The sequence below is a fragment of the Eurosta solidaginis genome, chromosome 3, assembly GCF_040869045.1.
Source record: "Eurosta solidaginis isolate ZX-2024a chromosome 3, ASM4086904v1, whole genome shotgun sequence".
Taxonomy (NCBI): Eukaryota; Metazoa; Arthropoda; class Insecta; order Diptera; family Tephritidae; genus Eurosta; species Eurosta solidaginis.
In genome coordinates this window covers 159761971-159783028 of record NC_090321.1, presented here as the reverse complement: position 1 = coordinate 159783028, position 21058 = coordinate 159761971, and the positions used below count along the sequence as shown (strand labels likewise).

General features: G+C 39.0%; 2 protein-coding genes across 13 annotated transcripts in view; both read right to left on the bottom strand.

Moving 5' to 3' along the window:
- qsm (Zona pelucida superfamily protein qsm) overlaps positions 1–21058 on the bottom strand; it is a 70107-nt gene that overhangs the window by 24827 nt on the left and 24222 nt on the right. The window lies entirely within an intron of this gene.
- On the bottom strand, positions 1123–5779 carry LOC137244484 (uncharacterized). Of its 3 annotated transcripts, none has more exons than XM_067773530.1 (6): positions 3092–5779; positions 2974–3028; positions 2827–2901; positions 2150–2325; positions 1922–2081; positions 1123–1864 (listed from the first exon to the last, which is right to left on the bottom strand). In XM_067773530.1, the coding sequence occupies exons 2-5, from the start codon at positions 3026–3028 to the stop codon at positions 1992–1994; spliced, it is 396 nt and encodes a 131-aa protein (XP_067629631.1). In that variant the 5' UTR covers positions 3092–5779; the 3' UTR covers positions 1123–1864; positions 1922–1991. The 3 variants fall into 3 exon arrangements, with proteins under 3 accessions (XP_067629631.1, XP_067629633.1, XP_067629630.1); XM_067773532.1 differs by having other exon boundaries at positions 4724–5779; XM_067773529.1 differs by having other exon boundaries at positions 4793–5776.

Here is a 21058-nt window from a genome sequence, read left to right as displayed (position 1 = left end):
CCTGATTGGCGTTCTTTCGTTTGGTCGTCAAACAAATTCTGGTAACACTATGGACACATTCAGCCTATGTGAGGTCTTTATTGAGCGGCCAGTTCAACCTAACCTAACCTTATCTTAGTAACTTAACAAAAAGCCAAAAAGCCCCCGTAGCTAGTGCTTTCATTCATCTAAGTGTAATAAGTATTAAATAGTTGTTACTCTTGTTATAAAATAAAATGAAAAAGTCATTAAATAAATTAATACAAATAAAAAGTGATTCTGTGATCAAGAAAAAAAAAATGCAATTAAAAATATCTCCTACTTACGACTCCTCCTACAGGTGATAATAAACCATGACTGCCAGACGTTCGTCTTTTGATAAAATCTGAAATTTCTCCGCGTATGATTTTCCACCTCCATGATTTCGTACCATGCATCCAATTCCAAGCAGTGGAACCCGAAATTGGAAGTGTAAATCAGTCGGAAATTTCGTGTCGGAATCATAGTCGAAGCCCGTTACATCTCTAATACATACATAAAAACAAATGATTTAACTGTTTATTTAAGTGCCTTCGGCTGAACAGGGAAAGTGATAAACATATGTACGGACATTTATGTGTGTGTATTTTTACCTTCCCAATAAACATTTTTGTCAAATCTCAGTTTGAGATACATTTGAGAATCAGTCCATTTCTCACATTTCAAACGTTAGTTTTCAAATGCATTTAAAATAACCGTTGACAGCGTTCTCAAGCTAAAAGGCTCATTTTTAATATGGGATTTTTCTTTATTTTCAAATTGAAAATTTTTGGATTCTCAACTTTTTCTCAAACGAAAATAAAGCGGAACGAAATGAAATCCAATTACTCTAATTTAATTGTTTATTCAGTGTTACCTACGATGTAAAAGAAATACCCAGTTTTAATAATAAGAGTTCTTTTTTATGAGTTTTGACAAATTTTTTAAATTTTCTTTATTCAGTTAATTCAAAAAAGTATATCAAAGGAAAAAATTATTTACATACCAGTTTTTCAACTATCTTTCTATTTTATTAAAATATTCTGTAACAAATATGTATACATTTTATATTGTTTAATGTTGATAGATAAATGAATAAAAACATTTAAATTATATTATAAAAAAATTATTATTTCAAGAAAATCAAAAAACTAAGCATTAAATTCAGAGAAACTCCGACTAGTTATATGTACATGGTGAATACATTAAAATATTATTTCATGTTTATTAAGTACACATATAGGTAAACAAAAAACTTGGGCACAAAAATTTAAGGTTGCAAAGAAAAGTGCAAATGAGGTACAAAAGTTCCCATTAGTGACATAGATACAAGCCTAACATATTAGATGTGTTCATCTACAAAAAAATTATTACTGGAAGTTAGGAATTTCTGTCATTGCTCATACAAAACATCAACAATTAGTAAATTCCAGTAACAATTTTTTTGTAAATGAACAGGCATATTATTTCACATAAATAAAAAAAATTTACATAAAAGGTTACAAAAAATGCATATAGCTAGAAAAACTCCTACGGGTTACACATAAAAATGTTCTTTCAATTTAGTTGAAGAAGTGAAAAGAATTTAATACAAAAATTCAAATAAAATTTTTGTAGTTCAAAAATACAACAGAAATATCCTGCGTTTTTAAGAAAAAGGAAACATTAAATAATAAATAAGTAAATAAATAAAATGCATCTAAAAATTATTATATATAGATTATAATCTATTGCAAGCTGGTATTCTTCTGTTTTTCGTATTCAACCTTTTTATTTAGCCTAGTACTAGCGTGTTGGAAGAAGTTGATTGTCGCTCGTTCAAAATCACTGTCGTTGGCCACATTAAGAAATTTGAGACAAAAGGCTTCTAAATATAATAAACAAAATAACTAAAGCCACAACATATGATCATACGCGTAATTACGTTTCAGTGCTCCTGTTACACTTAGCGCCCTAGCTGGTGTCTTCGTTTTAGTTCCTTGCCAGGAATACGATTACGCAACATTGTCAGTTATTATTTTGCGCCAAGCCATTTTTATGAATTTAGTTGTACTTGCACAGATGATGGTCTGCAGTTCGGCCACCTGGAAAAAATAAACATGTATAAAATGGCTGCATTTTAATTGAATAGCTAAATTGTTAGGATATTCACGAAATCGTTATATTTATTCTCAGAGCTTTGAATTTTTGCTTCAAATTCGGAAAATTCAAGCACTTCTGAAAAAGGTTTTTGCGGTAAAATCTTCTTCCTTTTTACAGTTGCAGAACTTGCGCCTAATTTAACTTCTTCCAATACCCTCTTTAACAACTTTTGTGTTGATTGATTTTCTGAAATTATTGAATTTATAGATATGTATGAATATTAGAAAAATATTTGCATGAAATAATTATATATATGGAAACTACGCCTCGTTTCAAGATTGTCTACTGGGCTGTTGCCACCAATGTAATTTTTTTATATAAGTATTAAGCAAGATATTCCAATAGGGGTATCAAATGAAAGGTATTTTAAGTCGTATACCAACTAAAGTACTTTCAAGGAGGATTATCATTATATATACACGGTTTGGCTGATTTTGAGTAAGGACAGTATTCTTCATTACAAAATTTTTTTAACTGTTCAATCAAATTTTTAACAATATTTTCGAGTATTCCATTTTTTCCATACAAAGTCAGGACAAAATTTAAATTTTGTATACTAAAGTTATACTAAAAATTGCATACTAGAAAATGTTATGAAAAACCTGACTAAAAATATAAAAGGTATTCAAGTTGAACATATCGCACACTAATTCAAAAAATTTTAATAAATAAATAAACAAATATTACCCTTTGATAAATTTGTTCTCCATTCGTTTATTTTCTTGTCTAAGGCATCAATATTCCTATTAAAATTATCCAAATCTGAAAAATGAACGGTAATAGACTATTAGTATAAACAATTTTAAATAAACAATGAATAGTCAAAAACCTTACCTTGTTTGGTAACTTGGTTATCTCCAGTAGACAAAAATGTCCTGCTAAAATCCATCTATGAGTGAACAAGTGGTAAAAATACGAATTCGGTATTTTCAAAGTTATGAAATAAAATTACTTTTTTTGATATTTCATCTACAGAATGCTCAAATCGATCACTGGAAAAGTCTAAAGTGGCGCAACAATAAATATTAAAGTTTGATGACTTTATTGGTGTAATAAAAAGATCATTTAAATTTTTGACCTCCAAAGATATTACCTTTGGAACAAAATTTTCATAAATAATACTTATTATCTTGAATATTTTTTTGTTTGCGCTATAAAATTTGTCAGGATTTTTTATGGATAAATAAAATAAATTTGTATTAATTGAGTTTACTGGCCCATTTCGTAATTTTTCCTTTTCAATTTTTTCCGTAACACTTTCATTACTACATCTTCTACTAAACGATTATAAATCTGTGCAGCAATATGGTTTTTTTTCTACATTTTCGTTTTAATTTAGACAAAAAGTTTTCAAATTTAAATGCGCTTACAGATTCTAAATCGCCAAAGTTTAATGCATCACTGTGTAAATGAGTAAGGCAATGAAAATTAAATGTTAAAAAAGAATCATCATAAAGCCTAGAGACATTTTTAACGAATTCATTTAAAAGAATTTTCGCACATTCATTATTTTCCGAACATGATTTTTTATCAAGTAAAATTCGAATACCCAAACTAAGTAACAAGAAATGGTGGTACCGTTCGGCGTCTAAGATATCGGCAAGTAAAAAAACTCCAGTATATAATAGAAATTGCCTCAATACTGTGGCCTCAAATCTTTCAATTTCCTTTAAGGTACGTGGACGTCGAGCGAACTCTCTAGGTACCTTATTACTCAAAAATAATATTTTAGAATTTAATGCATCAATCTGTGCAGATTTTAATGAATACGGCTCATTTCTTTGTTTAACCCAACCTACAAGCAAAGTTTTCATCACACCAAGGCATACCACATGCATGTAGTCATATGGGAAGGATTTTACAAGATCAATTGGCAATTTCTCAATGGCGGTTTGTTCTATTATTCTGTGATGATTTATATCAGACCTTAGGCGGAAATCTGAGTCTGTTCTACTACTACTATTCATTTCATGGTGAAAAATCATTCTATGGCCTTTACTATCCCCTTTCTGCGTCCTACCCTTTCAGCACCTACGACCATAACAACCGGGTCCCCATTCACGTTTATTAAAATGGGCCAAGCCTGCAAATTGGAACATTTTGCTGGTGGAAGACCGTCAATATTTATGTTGAGGTGTATTTCAGAAGATATGAACGATTTTCTCATTAAAAAATCTGTAAGGGAATCTTCAACACCGTAGTGGAAATATTCTCCTGAACCCCATTTTTTCCACTGGCGGTACCTTCGGAGTACATTTCAATGTCCTGCCATCTTTAGGAATGCCAGTAATATATTTCCGAAGTATTTTTAACAAACCATTAGTTGCATCAGTGGAAATATTAAAATGGACGGCCCATACAGCAAGCTCTTCTCGAATAACACTTCCCATTTCACTTTCTGCTTCAATGTCAGATTCCGAATAGTCGCAATCCACACTTTCTGAATCACTTCGATCATAAATAACACTATTGGAAATAGAAGGGCCTTCGCCTAAGGTGGCGCCTACTCCTGAACTTTCTATTATTCCCGGTGCTACTGTTGTGCCACTTTCGGTAAGCAAATTTATTATTTGCCTCACTTCACTTTTAACTCGTTTAGATTTATGCATAATGTAGTAAAATATCACTTAATATTATCAAAATGTATATATACTTCCTTATTTTTCACTTTATGTCCAACTTCACTCAATAAAATAGCTTGTTTACATTTCCAGCTAAACTATGCAAATTAGAGATCGACGAATATCCACCGATTCGATAGATTTCGATATCTTTGCTATGTTGACATTTCAGGAATGGAATGAAATGAAAGCATATCTAAAACCATTCTCAAGTAAAAAAACAACGTTTGAGAAAAAGTTGGGAGAATATTTAGTTTCGAATGATTAATAATGCTGAATATCAAACTGAGAATTAATGTTTTCTCAAATAGTTGAGAGGAAAAAAATTGTCAAGTATGTCTCAAATTATTCTCAAGTTGAAGATCGACGTTTGAGAAAAAGTCGAGAAAATATGTTGTTTCAAATGATAAATAATGTTGAATATCAAACTGAGAATCAATGTTTTTCTCAAACATTTGAGATTTTTGTTTTCAGTGTTTGTTGGGTTCATACCTTAAATCTAATCTAATACATATACACAACTAGACAGAGTTTGATGAACTATAATTCCAGTATGTAGTTGTTACTATGGAAATAAGAATGTTATTGTTGTTATTGTAGCTATAAGGGCACCACTTTTAGGCTGAGCTCAGGCCAAGGGGGTCACTGCTGGCGGACAGTGAACGGCCTATTAATTAGGTTAGCTGCGAATATCAAATAAGCAGCCCTCGACCAAGAGCGGCTGGTGAGGAGGGTTTGGCTTAAAAGGCCTAAAGCACCCTGAGAACCTCCAGTGGCAGGGCGAGTAGACGCCGCCCTGAATTAAGCATCCACAGCCTAGTACGGGGTTGCTTCGAGGGAATACCTACCCAAGATAGGGAGGCAACTATACGACGTGGGATACACACTCAGGAAGGTAAAGAGGTAAATTATTTGTAAATTTAAGGTGATTGTCACATTAAGACTGAGCCCAGTAAGGTCTTAATTAAGGTATACTGGAATCAACTACTCGGATATGTTTGTTAAGGGCTGGCGAATGTGGCATTCGGAAATCTCAGTACACGGTTTGACACACCGTCGAAATGACTTTCCGGTTAATGCCCCATTCGTCTCCGTCCCGTTAAAACCTTGGCAGGCCTTGGGGTACGTTCAAAGTCCGTCATCATTAAGTTGGTGGTGCAGGTTCGGTTGAAATCCTCCCGATTAATACTGATCTGGCTCTGAACGCAATCTTCGTGAGGCCCCCCTGCCTTCGCATAGACAACCACGGGATCTATATAGGTAACTGCACACTCAGGCCAAGATAGCGGCCTCAAGTGGGGACCCAATTGATAAATGATGAGCAACAACAATACAAAAATAAAAAACCAAACACGGGAGAATGAAATGGCGTTCAATCCATTCATAGGAAGGAAGCTAGCTCGCTCTCCAGAAGGGCGTGGCCCATCGGCTGGGGGCCTTAACAATTCGTCGCAAGTGGTAACGAAACCCAAAGGAGCGGAGGTCGAAAGCAAGCAAGGAGCGTTGTCGCCGGGTGCTACACCGAAGCTTTGCAAAAAGAACTCCGAAAGCAAGGCTCAAACGGGCACACCATTATTAAGTGAGCTAATTAAGCAGGCATCAGCTGCGTTAAATCAGCAAAAACCCCCCTGGAGAAAAAAAGATGACCAAGCTAGGAAAGGCGATTGAGGACTTGATGCAGTTCTTCATAGGGCGTAATAATATACACGCGGAAATCAAGCGCTTGGCCTCCGTAATAAAAGTGCTGTACATCGAGTCGGCCCTAGAGGTAAAGAATTTAGAACATAAATTGCGTGCAAGCGAATGTGCCAAGGATAGAAGTCCATCACCCCCAGGAAAGCGACCGAGGAATAATTCGTACTCGACCAAGGGGAACAACGTGGTAAAACCCACTACTACACTAAAAGACGTCTTGCCAGGGCACGTGGGTGGTCACAAACCACGGCAAGAAACACAAGAGAAGACGGAGCGGAAAGAGGAAACTGCAGCCGAAAACACGGGAGAGTGGCAGTTAGCTAAAAAGAAGAGCAAGAAAAAAGCACTTAGGACTAGGCCGGATGCAATCATCATTTCCAAGGCGGGGACGCGACGTACGCCGACATATTGCGTAAAGTGAGAAGATGCGATGAATTAAAATCCCTGGGTGATGACGTCAAAACGATTAGAAGAACGGCGAAAGGAAAGCGTTTACTAGAGCTGAAAAAATCGCAAGATGGGAAAACAAGCGCGTACTAAGAAGAAATCGAAGCGGTACTAAAGGACTCGGCTAAAGTTATAACAAAGTCCCAAATGGTCACACTACAGTGCAGAGATCTCGATGAGATTACTACGCCCGAGGAGATTTGCAACGCCCTCCACCAGCAATGCAACATCAAACTTCCACATGTGGCTGCCATAAAAAGCATACGCACAGGGTACAGCGGCACGAAGTCGGCACTTATAAGCCTTACAGCGGATGATGACAAGGCGGTTCTTAATACGCAAAGAATCCGGGTAGGATGGGTTTCCTGCCGAATTAGAGAGCTCAAGGAAGAGAAACGCTGTTATTGGTGCTGGGGCTACGCGCATATAGCTCAGAAATGTAAGGAGCCTGTAGATAGGTCTAGCCTATGCAGGAAATGCGGCCAGGAAGGTCATAAGGCTGCAAGTTGCGAAAACGCACCGAAATGCGCGCTATGTGGGGGACAACATTCAGCAGGCAGTTTTAAATGCCCACAACGAGAGGGCAGCAAAATGACTGTCTCATGAGGGTATTGCAGCTCAATTTAAACCATTGCGAGGCAGCCCAAGAGCTATTATCCCAAACAGTGTATGAAGGAGGATATCACATAGTGGTACTCTCCGAACAATACAAAAATCGCCAGGAGCAGGGTTGGCACTCAGATTCAGCAGGGAGATCCTCAATTTGGGCACCAGGGAAATTTCTCCCACAGGAAAATATGACGCCAACGGTAGCAGGATTCGCGTGGGCAAAAATCAAAGGTATATACCTCTTCAGTTGCTATGCCCCTCCGAGCATGACCATCGCCGAGTTCGATGACATGATATACGGGATCACCATTGAAGCACGAGGTAAACACCCGCTTTTAGTGTGTGGAGACTTCAATGCATGGTCATCTGTGTGGGGAAGTAGACGAACCAACGAAAGAGGGAGAGCTCTTCTCGAAAGCCTTACTTCTTTGAGGCTAGAAATCCTAAATGAACCAGGGATATATACCTTCGATACAGGGACCAGACGATCCATTATAGATCTCACCTTCGCTAGCAGCGAAATAGCAAGACGAGCAAAATGGTCCATAAGCAACGTCTACACACACAGCGACCATAAAGCTATTAGCGTAGAGCTGCTCGAAACTCCACGAACGGTAGCAGCAAGACATCGACAAAGTAGGAAATGGAAACAGCACCTTTTCGACCCACAAATATTTGGCATTATCTGGAAGGACGTCATAGTACGAGAATCGCATGCGGAAGACCAGTCGGTTCAAATCACTAAGTTGCTATGTATGGCATGTAATGCTGCCATGCCCAGAATTCGCGTAAAAGCACAGCGCACTCCGGTATATACACAAAGCACAAAGAATAGCGCAGAGGGCACGCTCATCACCACGATATGCGGAGATACGCAAATCAAGATCCACCGTAGATGCAATACAAACAGTCGTCAATATAGCTAGAGAAGCTATCTCTGGAGGCCAAAATAAAAGGAAGTTATGTGCACTGATTATGTTGGACATCAATAATGCTTTTAACACTGCGAACTGGATGCAGATAATGGCAGCGCTGCAAACCTTCGGCACTCCAGCTTACTTACGCCGAATAATAGATAGCTATCTTAAAGACAGAGTACTTCTTTTTGACACGGATCAAGGAGCAAAAGAGTACAAAATCACAGGAGGCGTCCCACAGGGATCTGTTCTCGGTCCAACGCTTTGGAATGTAATGTATGACGGGGTGCTAAAGATTGATCTACCAGAAAACACGCAAATTGTGGGATATGCTGATGATATTGCAGTGGTAGTAGTGGCCAAGAAACTGGACCTGCTTCAAGCATTATGTAATGACGCCGTAGCAAGAATAAAGGAATGGCTGACCAATACGGGACTGGAGTTGGCTAGCCAAAAGAGGGAAGTGGTATTAGTAAGCTCCAAACGGTCGGCGAACTCTCTTGACTCTAAGTTAACTTTCAAAGAGCACCTCAGAGCGGTGGGGGAGAAAATTACCAAAGTTAATGGATCACTTATGCGAATAATGCCTAACATTGGTGGTCCGAGCGAAGCTAAACGTCAGCTATTGTCCACAGTAACCAGCTCAATAATACTATACGCAGCACCAGTGTGGTATGGATCTAAACAGACCCATCAAAAATATATATTAGCAGCGTACCGACTTGCTTGTTTAAGAATAGCAAGTGCTTATCGGACGGTGTCCGACGACGTGATCCTGGTTCTAACCCGGAAAATCCCAGTGGACTTACTGGCAAGCGAAATGGCTGATCTGTATAACATTAATATCGAGCGACCATCTGAAGAAGACAAGAAAAGAGCAAGGACACAAACAATAGCTAAGTGGCAAGAACGGTGGGAGGCCTCGAGTAAAGGACGTTGGACTTTCACACTAGTTTGTAAAGTAGCTCAATGGAATGAGCAGAAGCACGGCGAACTGAACTACCATCTCACGCAGATAATGGGTGGACATGGCGGTTTCAAAGAGTATTTATGGAAGCGTAGGATAGAGGAAGATCCTCATTGCCCAATGTGTACCACGGAGTTAGAAAACGCAGAACACGTCATGTTCCACTGCCCCCGTTTCCACGAAGAAAGAGTCACCTTGCATGGAGTCTTTGGCGAGGAACCTACCACGAGAAATTTAGTATCACATATGTGCAACAGGAAAGAGTGCTGGACTGCAGTGAGCAAAATGGCATTTATAGTAATGACACGCCTGATGGATGCTGAGAGGGAGCGCAGAGAAATGCGCATGCGAAGCAGTGGCGATTAAATGGACACTCAGAGCAAATAGCGGGAACCTGGACGCAGGGACAAGAGCAGACTCTTAAAAAATGAGAAATATGGAACGCCACCCTGAAGTAATGCGAAAGTGGTGCCGGGGTGGGCGAACGGGGCTGTGTTTTAGTCTACGGACACACGGTTGCTGCGACGGCACCACTACCCGAAGGTTGTGGGGCTGTTATCGATGTTGATGGTCCATTACCGGATATACATAGATCCGGTACGTTCCGGTAACAAGCACGATTAAGGTACTAGCACGATTATCTCGAGAACGCTTTAGTATGGCCACATGGAACCTTCTATGCCATACCGCCCTCTCACCGCCTAGATCCATGAGCAACTTGGGGTCACCAGAGCCTCGGCTGCTAAAGGAACAGAATTCGTCACGGGTAGGTGAGGTTGACAATTGGATTGGGGAAGCTTTAAATTGCACTGGCAACCCCTTGAAAGGGTTGCGCTACACAATCCGTTGAATTAAATTGGGAGTTTAGTCGCCTCTTACTACTGTTATAGCTGTCGCGGGTATATTCTAAGCCCCCTAACCCGCTGAAGATCTAATTCAGTTATCTACTTAAGTAGGTATGCAAAAAATAAAAAATAAAAAGGAGCACAATGCAAATTGGAAGAGAAGCATGGCCTTAATCGCCTCAGAGATAAATCGCGCAAGTGTTTTTTTTATAATAACAAAATTACCGGACCTTAAAACTACAGTAAGAGCAAGGCCAGATTTCCATAGAACCGCTTTGCTTCGCTTTAACGATTTATGTTAACAATAGCTATGTTTTTTTTACATCTATATACATATGCACTTAAACTTTATATGGACTGCCAAGTGCATAACTTTATCTACACTTCTGAAATTGCTGCGCAGAAAATTAGTACTCCTAAATTTCAATACGTATTATACTCAGATGCAACTGAAATGTGTGTCTATGTTTTACCCCTACAAATGGTGTGTGTCCACTATTCACCGCAATCGATTCAGCTATAGGTTATACACAATGGCCAACAGAGTTGCGTGTCTCCGCTATTCGATGCGACCCGTTTTGTACTTAGTTATTTAACCACTGCCTCTAGATGGGTCTCCATATCTCAGCTTTTTGCCTCGCTTAACGGTCCATAAACTTTGTGCAGCAAGATATATTTGCGGCCATACATTGAATTCATCTGTCCGGCTTAGCAACGCAGCAAAGCGTTCTATGTAAACTCGGCATTGGGTGGAATAAAGGGAACAAATCAAATAAAACCAATTTTCAATTATTGGCGAGCTACCTCCCGTCATAATACTATACGTTACTATCGGGAGGATTGGCTCTTTTTAATGATTGGTGTTTTAACGACATCGATTCTGTCGGCTCGTAAAAAAAATATGGGTTATTATGTTCAAGCATTAATGTAGTATCGTTTTACCCACTTAATATTTCCCATGCCAAATATACATTTTTACACGTACTACAACCTTGGCAGCACCAAATCACACGCATATTTATGCATTTGGTCGATGGAGATACTGATCCACAAACTAATCGTGTGTACTGTGCCAAATTGCGCGGTTAAATTAAAGCTACAAATTCTTTGATATCTTGTTGTTGTGTTAATTCTACGAGTTCAGTGTGAAGAAAGAAGTAACACCTACAGGGCCGGCCTCAACCACCACACCGACCAAATATATTTAATAGTAATGTGTTATATAAGGAGGCGCATCAATGGATGCACATTCAAAAGCCTTAGCAATATGTTCCAGAAAATTGCAAATTAAGCATGAGTCTAGCATTGGACTTAAAAAGTTGCTCATATCTTAAAGCGTACTAATGGGACACTGACTTGGGGCGTCACAAGCGTTTAACTAGTCCTCGCCAGTAACAGTAGATTTAGGAAGTATAACCTGCAGAAGTGGTTATCACGTTCTGTGTTCGTATTCTGCGATCACGAGGTCAAGGCTCGATCTACTGCGGGCGGCAGAGTTTTAGGATCCTTAGGTTGCAAGTAAGGTGGATCGGGGACACCTTCTATTAAGACGGAGTTTTTTTATTATATATATATATATAATATATATATCCTTACACCTAGTTGGGTTTTTGCGGTTTTTCTGATGTCAAACAAATAGTCGGCGAGTGCAGGGCGTGATTCAGTTTATTGTTCTAAGCTATTCTACAATCATTCCACTCATATATCCACACAGTATCATACTTCATTCCGCCGGCTTAAAATGTTTTTATCACCCATTCAATTTTGATGTTTGTTACCCAGCCTGGTACTGAAGATGCTGTCTCCATAACTCTTCCATAAATCTGTGTCAAAGGGCGTTCCATAACTCGTGCATGCCCTACTCCAAAATCCAAGCCATTGCGCCCACGCTACTATTTTTAGTCGCTAAAGCCAGACTCTCAAGGTCCCTTTCTATCTATTCTGCTTTTAGCGAATTTTGGTAGTTATCCTCAGGCGGCCTCGTACGTGTTATCTACACCATGGCCTTTAGTATTGGTTGGATCAATGCGCCATCCACCACCTTAAACCGTGCTCCTTGGTAGGTCGTCATTTTTTTTTCAGGCAACGAGAAGGAGTATAAAAGTGGTAAGAGGGGAATCCCGAGAATTAGCAAAAACCGAGCACCGAGATTAAGTTTTCTCTCGCAGTTAAAAGTAGCCACGCAATCTTGTGCTACTTTGATGTGGCCCGCTTAGAATTTTGTGCCCAGCTAAAGCTGAAACTGCACTCGTATGCATGTGTGTTTGCAATATACCACGACCAGGGGCGGATTAAAGGAGGGGCTAGCAGGGACTATAGCCCCGGACCCCAGCATCGGGAGGGCCGAGAGCTCGAAAAAATAATATCATATTACGTATTTGCGTACACATAATTTAATTTTGCACATAAAATTTTATATACAATAGTAATATGGGAAAGAATACACGCACTCGTTAAGAATAAGATAATATAAGCAAGCACGTTCAGAGTTCGGACTATATTAAGTATATCATGACATATACTCATTGTAATATGAACCAACTTGCTTAGATTATCACAAAAACACCATCGATGGCACTTGGAGGTTTACCGCAGAAGCCGGTCGAACGTCGATGCATGTTTTAGTTCGCGACAAATGTCATAGTTGCTGCGCTTCAGAAGGTGCCGCCGTTCGACGAGCGCTTTTACATCAACTTCCGACGCATTGCGATTTTGACATTTGTCCATCGAATTTACAAAAACAAAGTACATGGAATTTTTATTTATGTTTATAGGTATGTCACCATGCTGCCACCTTGTATCGTTCCGCCATGACTCAATACTTGTTTAATGTTTATTTTCGCGGAAAAACGACGAAAGACGAAATTACGAAGTTCGCACTAGTGATGGACGATATGGCGATTTTGAACTATCACTGAAAATAGATATGGCGATTTTTGCATCGCGGCTATTTTTTATAGCTATAGCGATAGCTATAGCGATTTTTAACAAGCGAATGTGCAATTTGTATTCTTAGATATAAAAAAAGAATGTTTAAGTTTATTTACCGGAGTATATTGAATGTTATACATTAATTTAGTATAGTATACAGAAAAAAAATAAATAAATGTAAGGTGCGATAACCTCCGAAGAAATCTAAGGCCGAGCTAGTATACAGAATATATGAACGAAATTGCAATAAAAAGAAAAAATATTGTAACGAATTTACTTGCAATTCCCTTTATTTGCAATCTTCTGCTCAGTTCGTATCGCTAAACTGTTGAATAAATAACTCTAATATTGAATAATGGAAAAATGGCCTTTATTAAAGTACTTCACAATAACACTTATACTTTGCAACGAATAGCTTGCTTAATAACCAAACTGATTGATAGCTCAAATGAAACTCTACTATTCAAAATAATACTGCTCTTGCTCGCTAGATAGCGTCTTAGTCGAAACTGCTTGACAACTCAAAACAAACAGAATTCCAGCGCCTCTACAATTACCGCCTTTTATACTCTTTGATTTCAACCTTCGCATCTTCTAGGCGCTTCCAGAATCTACTAATCCAGCAGCTCTCAAACTTCTCAGCTGTAACTACAATTGCACAATTTTATAGTTTTTCTCATTGCATACTTATAGGAGTATCTCAGATATATGCATGTGTTTGTGCATTGACTCTCCGCTGCTCGTATACGTACATGGTACATATGTGTAGACGCAATTATGTGGATGTGGATTCACCTCACTGCTTAACATCGGCTTAGAGACGATAGCATCGCTCAGTGCTGCTAACATTCGTTACACTGCCCTCCACCTAAGTCTGATCGTCCCGATCAGACAAATCTCCCGATCTAAACGTCGCTTGCATCTCCAAATGTACCACATAATGTTAAGTGGTACGTCCTGGTTCTTATAGCGCATAATTTTTCTCCGCATATCGATCCTGATGTCATGGTCAACCAAGAAGTCCACTCCCAATCTGACTTCATCAACGATCTCCGCCACAACGAATTTGTGTAAAACCATGACCTTCCCAATTAGGACTTCACATATCACTTCTCCCTGGACTTGGTTATACTCGCCTGTGACCGTACGCAACCTTGCTCCAGGTAATGACTTTACCCCCCTGTGGACCAAATCAGATCGAATCAAGGAATGAGATGCGCCCGTATCTACAGTCAGTACATGTTCTTTGCCATCCACATTCCCTCTGACGGTAAGACTGCTTGATTTTCTACCAATTTGCAACACAGATATCACAGGGCGTTCAATAGCTGGATCTAGCTCTCGATCTCTACCTCTTACTCGCTCTTGCTCATCTCCTCCAGATTTGCGTTTACGGCCACCCACATTGTTGGAACTACTAGGATCAAGATCGCAATGACGGGCAATGTGACCGGACTTCCCGCATTTGAAACATTTGATAACTTTTTCACTCCGCTTTTGCGATCCTTTCAGCGCCTCCAATATTGCGTCTACCCACTCTGGCCTTTCTACCTCCACACGGCGTGCTTTGTAAACTGGCTTACACAGAAGCAATGCTGTTTCTAGAGTCAGTGCATGGGATACCGTTTCAGCAAATTTCAGCTTTGGGTTTGCGTATGTAGCTCGATTCGTTTCCACGTCCCGTATGCCATTTATAAAACTCTGGATTTTTACCCTCTCGGTGTATTCCACGGGTGCGTCCGCATTTGCGAGATGAGCCAACCTTTCAACATCCGAGGCAAACTCCTGCAAAGTCTCATTAGCTCTTTGGTGACGGTTTTGCAACTCAATTTGGAATATCTGTTACCTATGCTCGCTTCCATAACGTCTCTCGACAGCGGCCATCAATGCTTCATAGTTGTTCCGCTCTCCTTCGGGAATCGTCTGTAGGATTTCGACTGCTGGCCCTTTCAATGCCACGAACAGAGCTGCAACTTTATCTTCAGCATTCCAGTTGTTCGCTGCCGACGTCTTTTCAAATTGGAGCTTAAATACCTGGAATGGAACAGAACCATCAAACGTTGTGGATTTTACCTTCAGAGTAGACGTTGAAGTGATTGGATGGTTCAATTGTAACTCCTGAATCCGATCTTTCAAAGCATCCATCTCGGCCTCCACCTTATTTTGTCGTTTACTAACAGCCTCCAGCTGCGATGAGGATTTTTTTTCCTGTGCCTCCAGCTTTGTTGAGATACGCTCTTCTTGTGCTTCGAGCTGTAATGTTATGCGTGCCTCTTGTTCTTTTAATTGTTCTGCAATTTGTGACGCCATGTGTGTTTTCTGTTCTTCCAATTGTGTTTCCATCTTGGATGTTATACGGTTCTCCTGCGATTCTAGTTGTGATGCCATATATGTCTTCTGCTCTTCCAGTTGTGATGACAGTTGTGACGACACTTCTGAAATACGCGTTTCTTGTGCTTCAATCTTCGATGTTATGCGTGTCTCCTGCGCTTCCAATTGTGATGACATGTTGGTAGATATTTGTGATGACATTTCAGACATTTGTGCCGATATTGCAGCCAATATCATGTTCAGGTCTGTGTTCGCCATTGTCTGCGGTGTTTCTTCCATTTTTGTTATTTCCTCGCCATCAAGATGAAAGTCATACTCTTCCACATCAATTCCTTCTGCTTCCATTGCCTCTCGTAGCCGTGCCTGAAGTTCAAGTTTAACGCCGCTTGTATTCAATCCACGGCTCTCCAACTCCTTCTTTAGTTGCTGGATCTTCAATTCACTGAACTTTGCCATGTCCTTGTTGTCCTCTGGAATTTAATCAACAATTCCTCTTCTGACATCAATTGTAACGAATTTACTTGCAATTCCCTTTATTTGCAATCTTCTGCTAAGTTCGTATCGCTAAACTGTTGAATAAATAACTCCAATATTGAATAATGGAAAAATGGCCTTTATTAAAGTACTTCACATTAACACTTATACTTTGCAACGAATAGCTTGCTTAATAACCAAGCTAATTGATAGCTCAAATGAAACTCTACTATTCAAAATAATACTGCTCTTGCTCGCTAGATAGCGTCTTAGTCGAAACTGCTTGACAACTCAAATCAAACTGAATTCCAGCGCCTCTACAATTGCCGCCTTTTATACTCTTTGATTTCAACCTTCGCATCTTCTAGGCGCTTGCAGAATCTACTAGTCCAGCAGCTCTCCAACTTCTCAGCTGTAACTACAATTGCACAATTTCATAGGTTTTCTAATTGCATACTTATAGGAGTATCTCAGATATATGCATGTGTTTGTGCATTGACTCTCCGCTGCTCGTATACGTACATGGTACATATGTGTAGACGCAATTATTGTTTCGTTTATGTAGATACATAATGATTGATCTATGGATGTGGATTCACGTCACTGCTTAGCATCGGCTTAGAGACGATAGTATCGCTCAGTGCTGCTAACATTCGTTACAATATGTATATAAATGTGAACATGATCGAAGTATTCCCGAATATGTACATCGCTTACAGGATTTTGGAAACGGTTCCAATAGCAAACTGCGAATCTGAAAAGTCATTCTCGGTTTTAAAAATAATAAAAAATATGTATTGATCAACTATGTTAGATGAACGGTTGTCCGCATTGATGAGGTTAAGCATTGAAGTTGATTTACTTCGATTGATTGATTTTGATGATTTGATAAGTGACTTTGCCAGAGCAAAATCAAGAAAAAAATATTTTTGATTGTATAATTATTTATAGTTTTTAATATATAAGTACCAAAGAAAAAATATTTGCGAGAATAAATTATAAAAATAAGTATAACAGTTTTTATTTATTAAAAAAAAAAAAGATCATATTTTGCTCCCCTTAAGTGGGCCCCATATTCATTTTAGTCCCGGGCCTCGTAAATCTTTAATCCGCCCCTGACCACGACCGTTACCTGTAAACTCTATTAGGTATATTGATTGCTTTGTAGAAAGTGTGTAGACCAAAATTTCATTTTAGCTATTTTTTCTATTTTCAGGTTAGCTCAATTTCTTTTGACTTTTGTTTTTTATTTGTTTCCATAAAAATCTGATAACGACGATCTACACACTTTACGGTTTAGGTATAAATGTAATTACATATGATATGACCAGTACATAGTTCTCTGGGGCAATCAGCCTTTGGTGATGGATTTTCCCTCGGGCTACTGGCCGTCAACAAGAACAAGAATTTTAAAAACAAATTTAGATGGCACACAGTGGTTCAAAAGCGGAAAAGTATAGAAGTATAAAGCGCAAAATATAGTTTTTCAAATTTTTTCTTATTAGCTAATTGAATGGATGTTTTGAAAAAGTTATTCCAATTTCATTGTTTTGTATATAGTCTGCAAGAAAAAATTGGAGCAGTTGTATATATATTTTTCAACAAAATTACACACTTTTCAACCAAGCGATTTAGAAGGTGTTTTTGGTATGCAGATTAATTATTCACTTAAAAAAAAAAGTATTCACTTGCTTTTGGTATAATTAAGTGTAAGTATTATTTAATTCTTTATTTTATTTTTGTTCTGTGAATTTTATCGGCCCGCTGGACTTTTAAAAATTACTTTTAATTCGTGATGATCAATCTCAAATCTGCCCAAAAAATTAATTTCAGTTACTTAAGTCGGGTTATATTTATATTTCCAACTATGGCAGAACCAGCCAGTATCGAATATAAGGTCGTGGAAAGCTTATTGTGCTAAAGATAGAAGCCCACCATGAATCAGCTCATTGGACCTTATGAGTGCGACTTCAGATCTGGTAAATCTACCATCGACCATAGCTGTCGAAATGCCGCCCAGTTTCCTTGCCAAACCTATACCGCTGCGCAAAACAACATTGAGCAACACCATCAGCTCAAAATTGGGAAGGACCTCTCCGAGCCGTTCATTTGATGCCGAAGAAAATTATGCAAGCTGCAGAACTTAACCGTTCTGGAACAATATGCTGAAAACATTGATATCATTGGCCTGAACAGCCGCGCCGTAAGTTCTGCTCACTTCAAAGAGGAAAAAAGGGGTAAAGGAATGTTTGATGGTGAATGAAGGCAAAGCAAACTATCGGCTGTCATCGAGCAAAGAAATAGCGCATATGCGCCTTGGCAACCACGGCACTATGTGGAAATTGTAAGAGACGTGGTTTTTTTTTTGGAACCAGCATACATAAACACAAACACAACACCAGTTTTGGAGTCCAGCGAATAATCACTTTTGACAATTGAAAATTAAAGACCTCTCTCGGCAAACGAAGATCATTTTCTACAAGTCATTTATTGTACCCGCCCTGCTATATGGAGTACCAGATGAGGCGGTTCTGGTAGGGTTCAGTTCTTCGAAAGATTTATGAACGTCTACACATCGGCGACGGCGAGTACTGAAGAAGATTTAATTGTGAGTTGTAAGGGCTTTACGCAGACATCAACATAGTCTAGCAAATAAAAACACAGCGGCTAGGTCAAGTTATGCGATTTAAAGATAACGCTCCGCCAAAAACATTCCTATCGGAACTCGCCTATGGAATCAGAGGAAGAGGCAACCCCTTTTCCGTTGGACTGACCAGGTGGAAAACGGTTTAAATTTTCCTTTTGCGAACAATTAGCGCCAGTTAACCCAACAACGGTTAAGCGCCAATTACTTAGGTAAGAAAGAAATACATATTTTGGAAAGCTTATCCGCCTTTTCTGAATCGCCATTTTAAATTTTCTCAAAACAATTTTCAAACTCCTAATCAGCGACCTCAAAACGCTATAGTTTTAAGTTTTGTACAAATAAATATATTAAAATTTGACTAAGCTAATAATTTTTTTCGCTAGCCAATACAACCTTAGCCACTGTTTGGCGCACCTCAAATTAACACAGCAAAATATTTACATATGTACGATGTGACTTAAATATGCATGTGAGGATGTACGAGCATATCGTCGCTGTTTTTGCAAAACCGCCTATCGACAAATTATAAAATCACCCAAATACCAACATGTGGCAAAATTGAGATTTTTTTAGCTCTGAGCTCAGTACATCTCCCTTGATCAAGAAAAAAGGACCAATTACATATTTAACTTAATTACATACCATATTTAAAAACAAGATCACTTCAACTTATCATGGAAAATGGTCATGAAGAAAAAAAGTTGTGAAAATGTTTTTGGTCAGGTAGGCGGTCTTGCAATTGGTCGTTGGGCGGGTTTGCAAAGACATCGACAAAATATGGATTAGCATACACAAAATCCGTCTAATCTGACCATATACTATAACGGATTTGTGTTCAAAACAAGATCAAATGTTGATATGTAAGTTATATATTCATAAAAGTGCGAAACATAATGTAACGAATTTTGTGAAATTCCGCTTATTTAAAATCTTCTGCTAAGGTTCGTATCGTTGAATAAATAACTCCAATATTCAATAATGCAAAATGGTCTTTATTACACTACTTCACAATAACACTTATACTTCGCAACCAATACCGTGCTTAAATCAAACTGATTGGTCGTGCCTCAGCTGGTGCTGCTTTTATACTCTTCGGTTTCCTCGTTTACATATTTCTAGGCGTTTCTAGAAATTAATACTTGTTTGTTTACTATAAACTACAGATGCACATTTATAGCTTCTCGCATAGAAATATGCGCGATGATTGCATACTTTTTTGAGTATCTCTCCGCTGCTGGCATGTACATATGTTTAGACATAATGATTGATTTGTTTATGTACATACAAGTCACTGCTTAGTATCGGCTTAGAGATGATAGTATCCCTTAGTGTTGCTAATATTCGTCACAATGCCCTCCACATAAGTCCGATCTTCCCGATCAGACAAATCTCTCGATCTAAGCGCTGCTAGCCTCTCCAAATGAACCACCCTTCTATTTCGCGGTTTTCCAGTTGTTTGTATGCGGTAGTTGACATCACTGATCCTCTTCACAACTCTGCACGGGCCTTCCCAACTGCACCAAAATTTGGATGGAACACCTTTCCGCCGGTGAGGGTTGTATAGCAGTACCAAATCACCCTCCAATAAACCTTCCGGATTATAGTTCTTGTCGTACCTGTGTTTCATCCTACTACTCATTATCCTGGACCACTCCCTCATAATATGTTCTTATGTCTTGACGCTTCACAACAGTAGTGCGAGCTGGCTTTAAACCACCCTTACATTCTTTCTGGGAAATTCTCTGCTTTGTCTTAGTGCATCCATTAGGGTTTGTCAATGCCAGCGTTTTCCGCGGGTACCTTGGGTTTTGATTTGTTTGGCCCATTCATTCCATCAATCTTCTCCCGATTTACTTTCTTTTACTTTTGTGGTCTCTGCTGAATCTCCTCCACCAGCACTCGTTTACTGCTGAACCCTTTCTCCAAACTGAAGTTAAGTGGTATATCCTGGTTCTTATAGCGCATAATCCTTCTCTGCATATCGATCCTGATGTCATGGTCAACTAAGAAGTCCACCCCCAATACGACTTCATCAACAATCTCTGCCACAACGAATTTGTGTAGAATCGTGACCTTTCCAATTAAGACCTCACATACCACTTTCCTTGGACTTCGTTATACTCGCCAGTGACCGTATGCAACCTTGCTCCAGGTAATGGCTTTACTCTCCTGTTGGCCAAATCAGATCGGATTAAGGAATAAGATGCGCCCGTATCTACATTCGGTAAACGCTCCTTGCCATCCACATTTCCTCTGACGGTAAGACTGCTCGATTTTCTTCCAATTTGCGAGATAGATATCACAGGACATTCATTAGTTGGGGCAAGTTTTCGATCTTTACATCTGACTCGCTCTGGCTTATCTCCTCCAGCTTTGCGCTTACGACCAGCCAAGTTGGAACTACCAGGACCGGTGCTGCAATGACGAGCAATGTG

Coding starts and splice junctions, on each gene's coding strand:
- LOC137244484 (XM_067773530.1), bottom strand. CDS start 3,028: ATGGATTTTAGCAGGACATTTTTGTCTACTGGAGATAACCAAGTTACC. Junction 2,902..2,973: donor TAACCAAGTTACCAAACAAG/GTAAGGTTTTTG, acceptor TTCATTTTTCAG/ATTTGGATAATTTTAATAGG. Junction 2,082..2,149: donor AGAATAAATATAACGATTTC/GTGAATATCCTA, acceptor TATTTTTTCCAG/GTGGCCGAACTGCAGACCAT.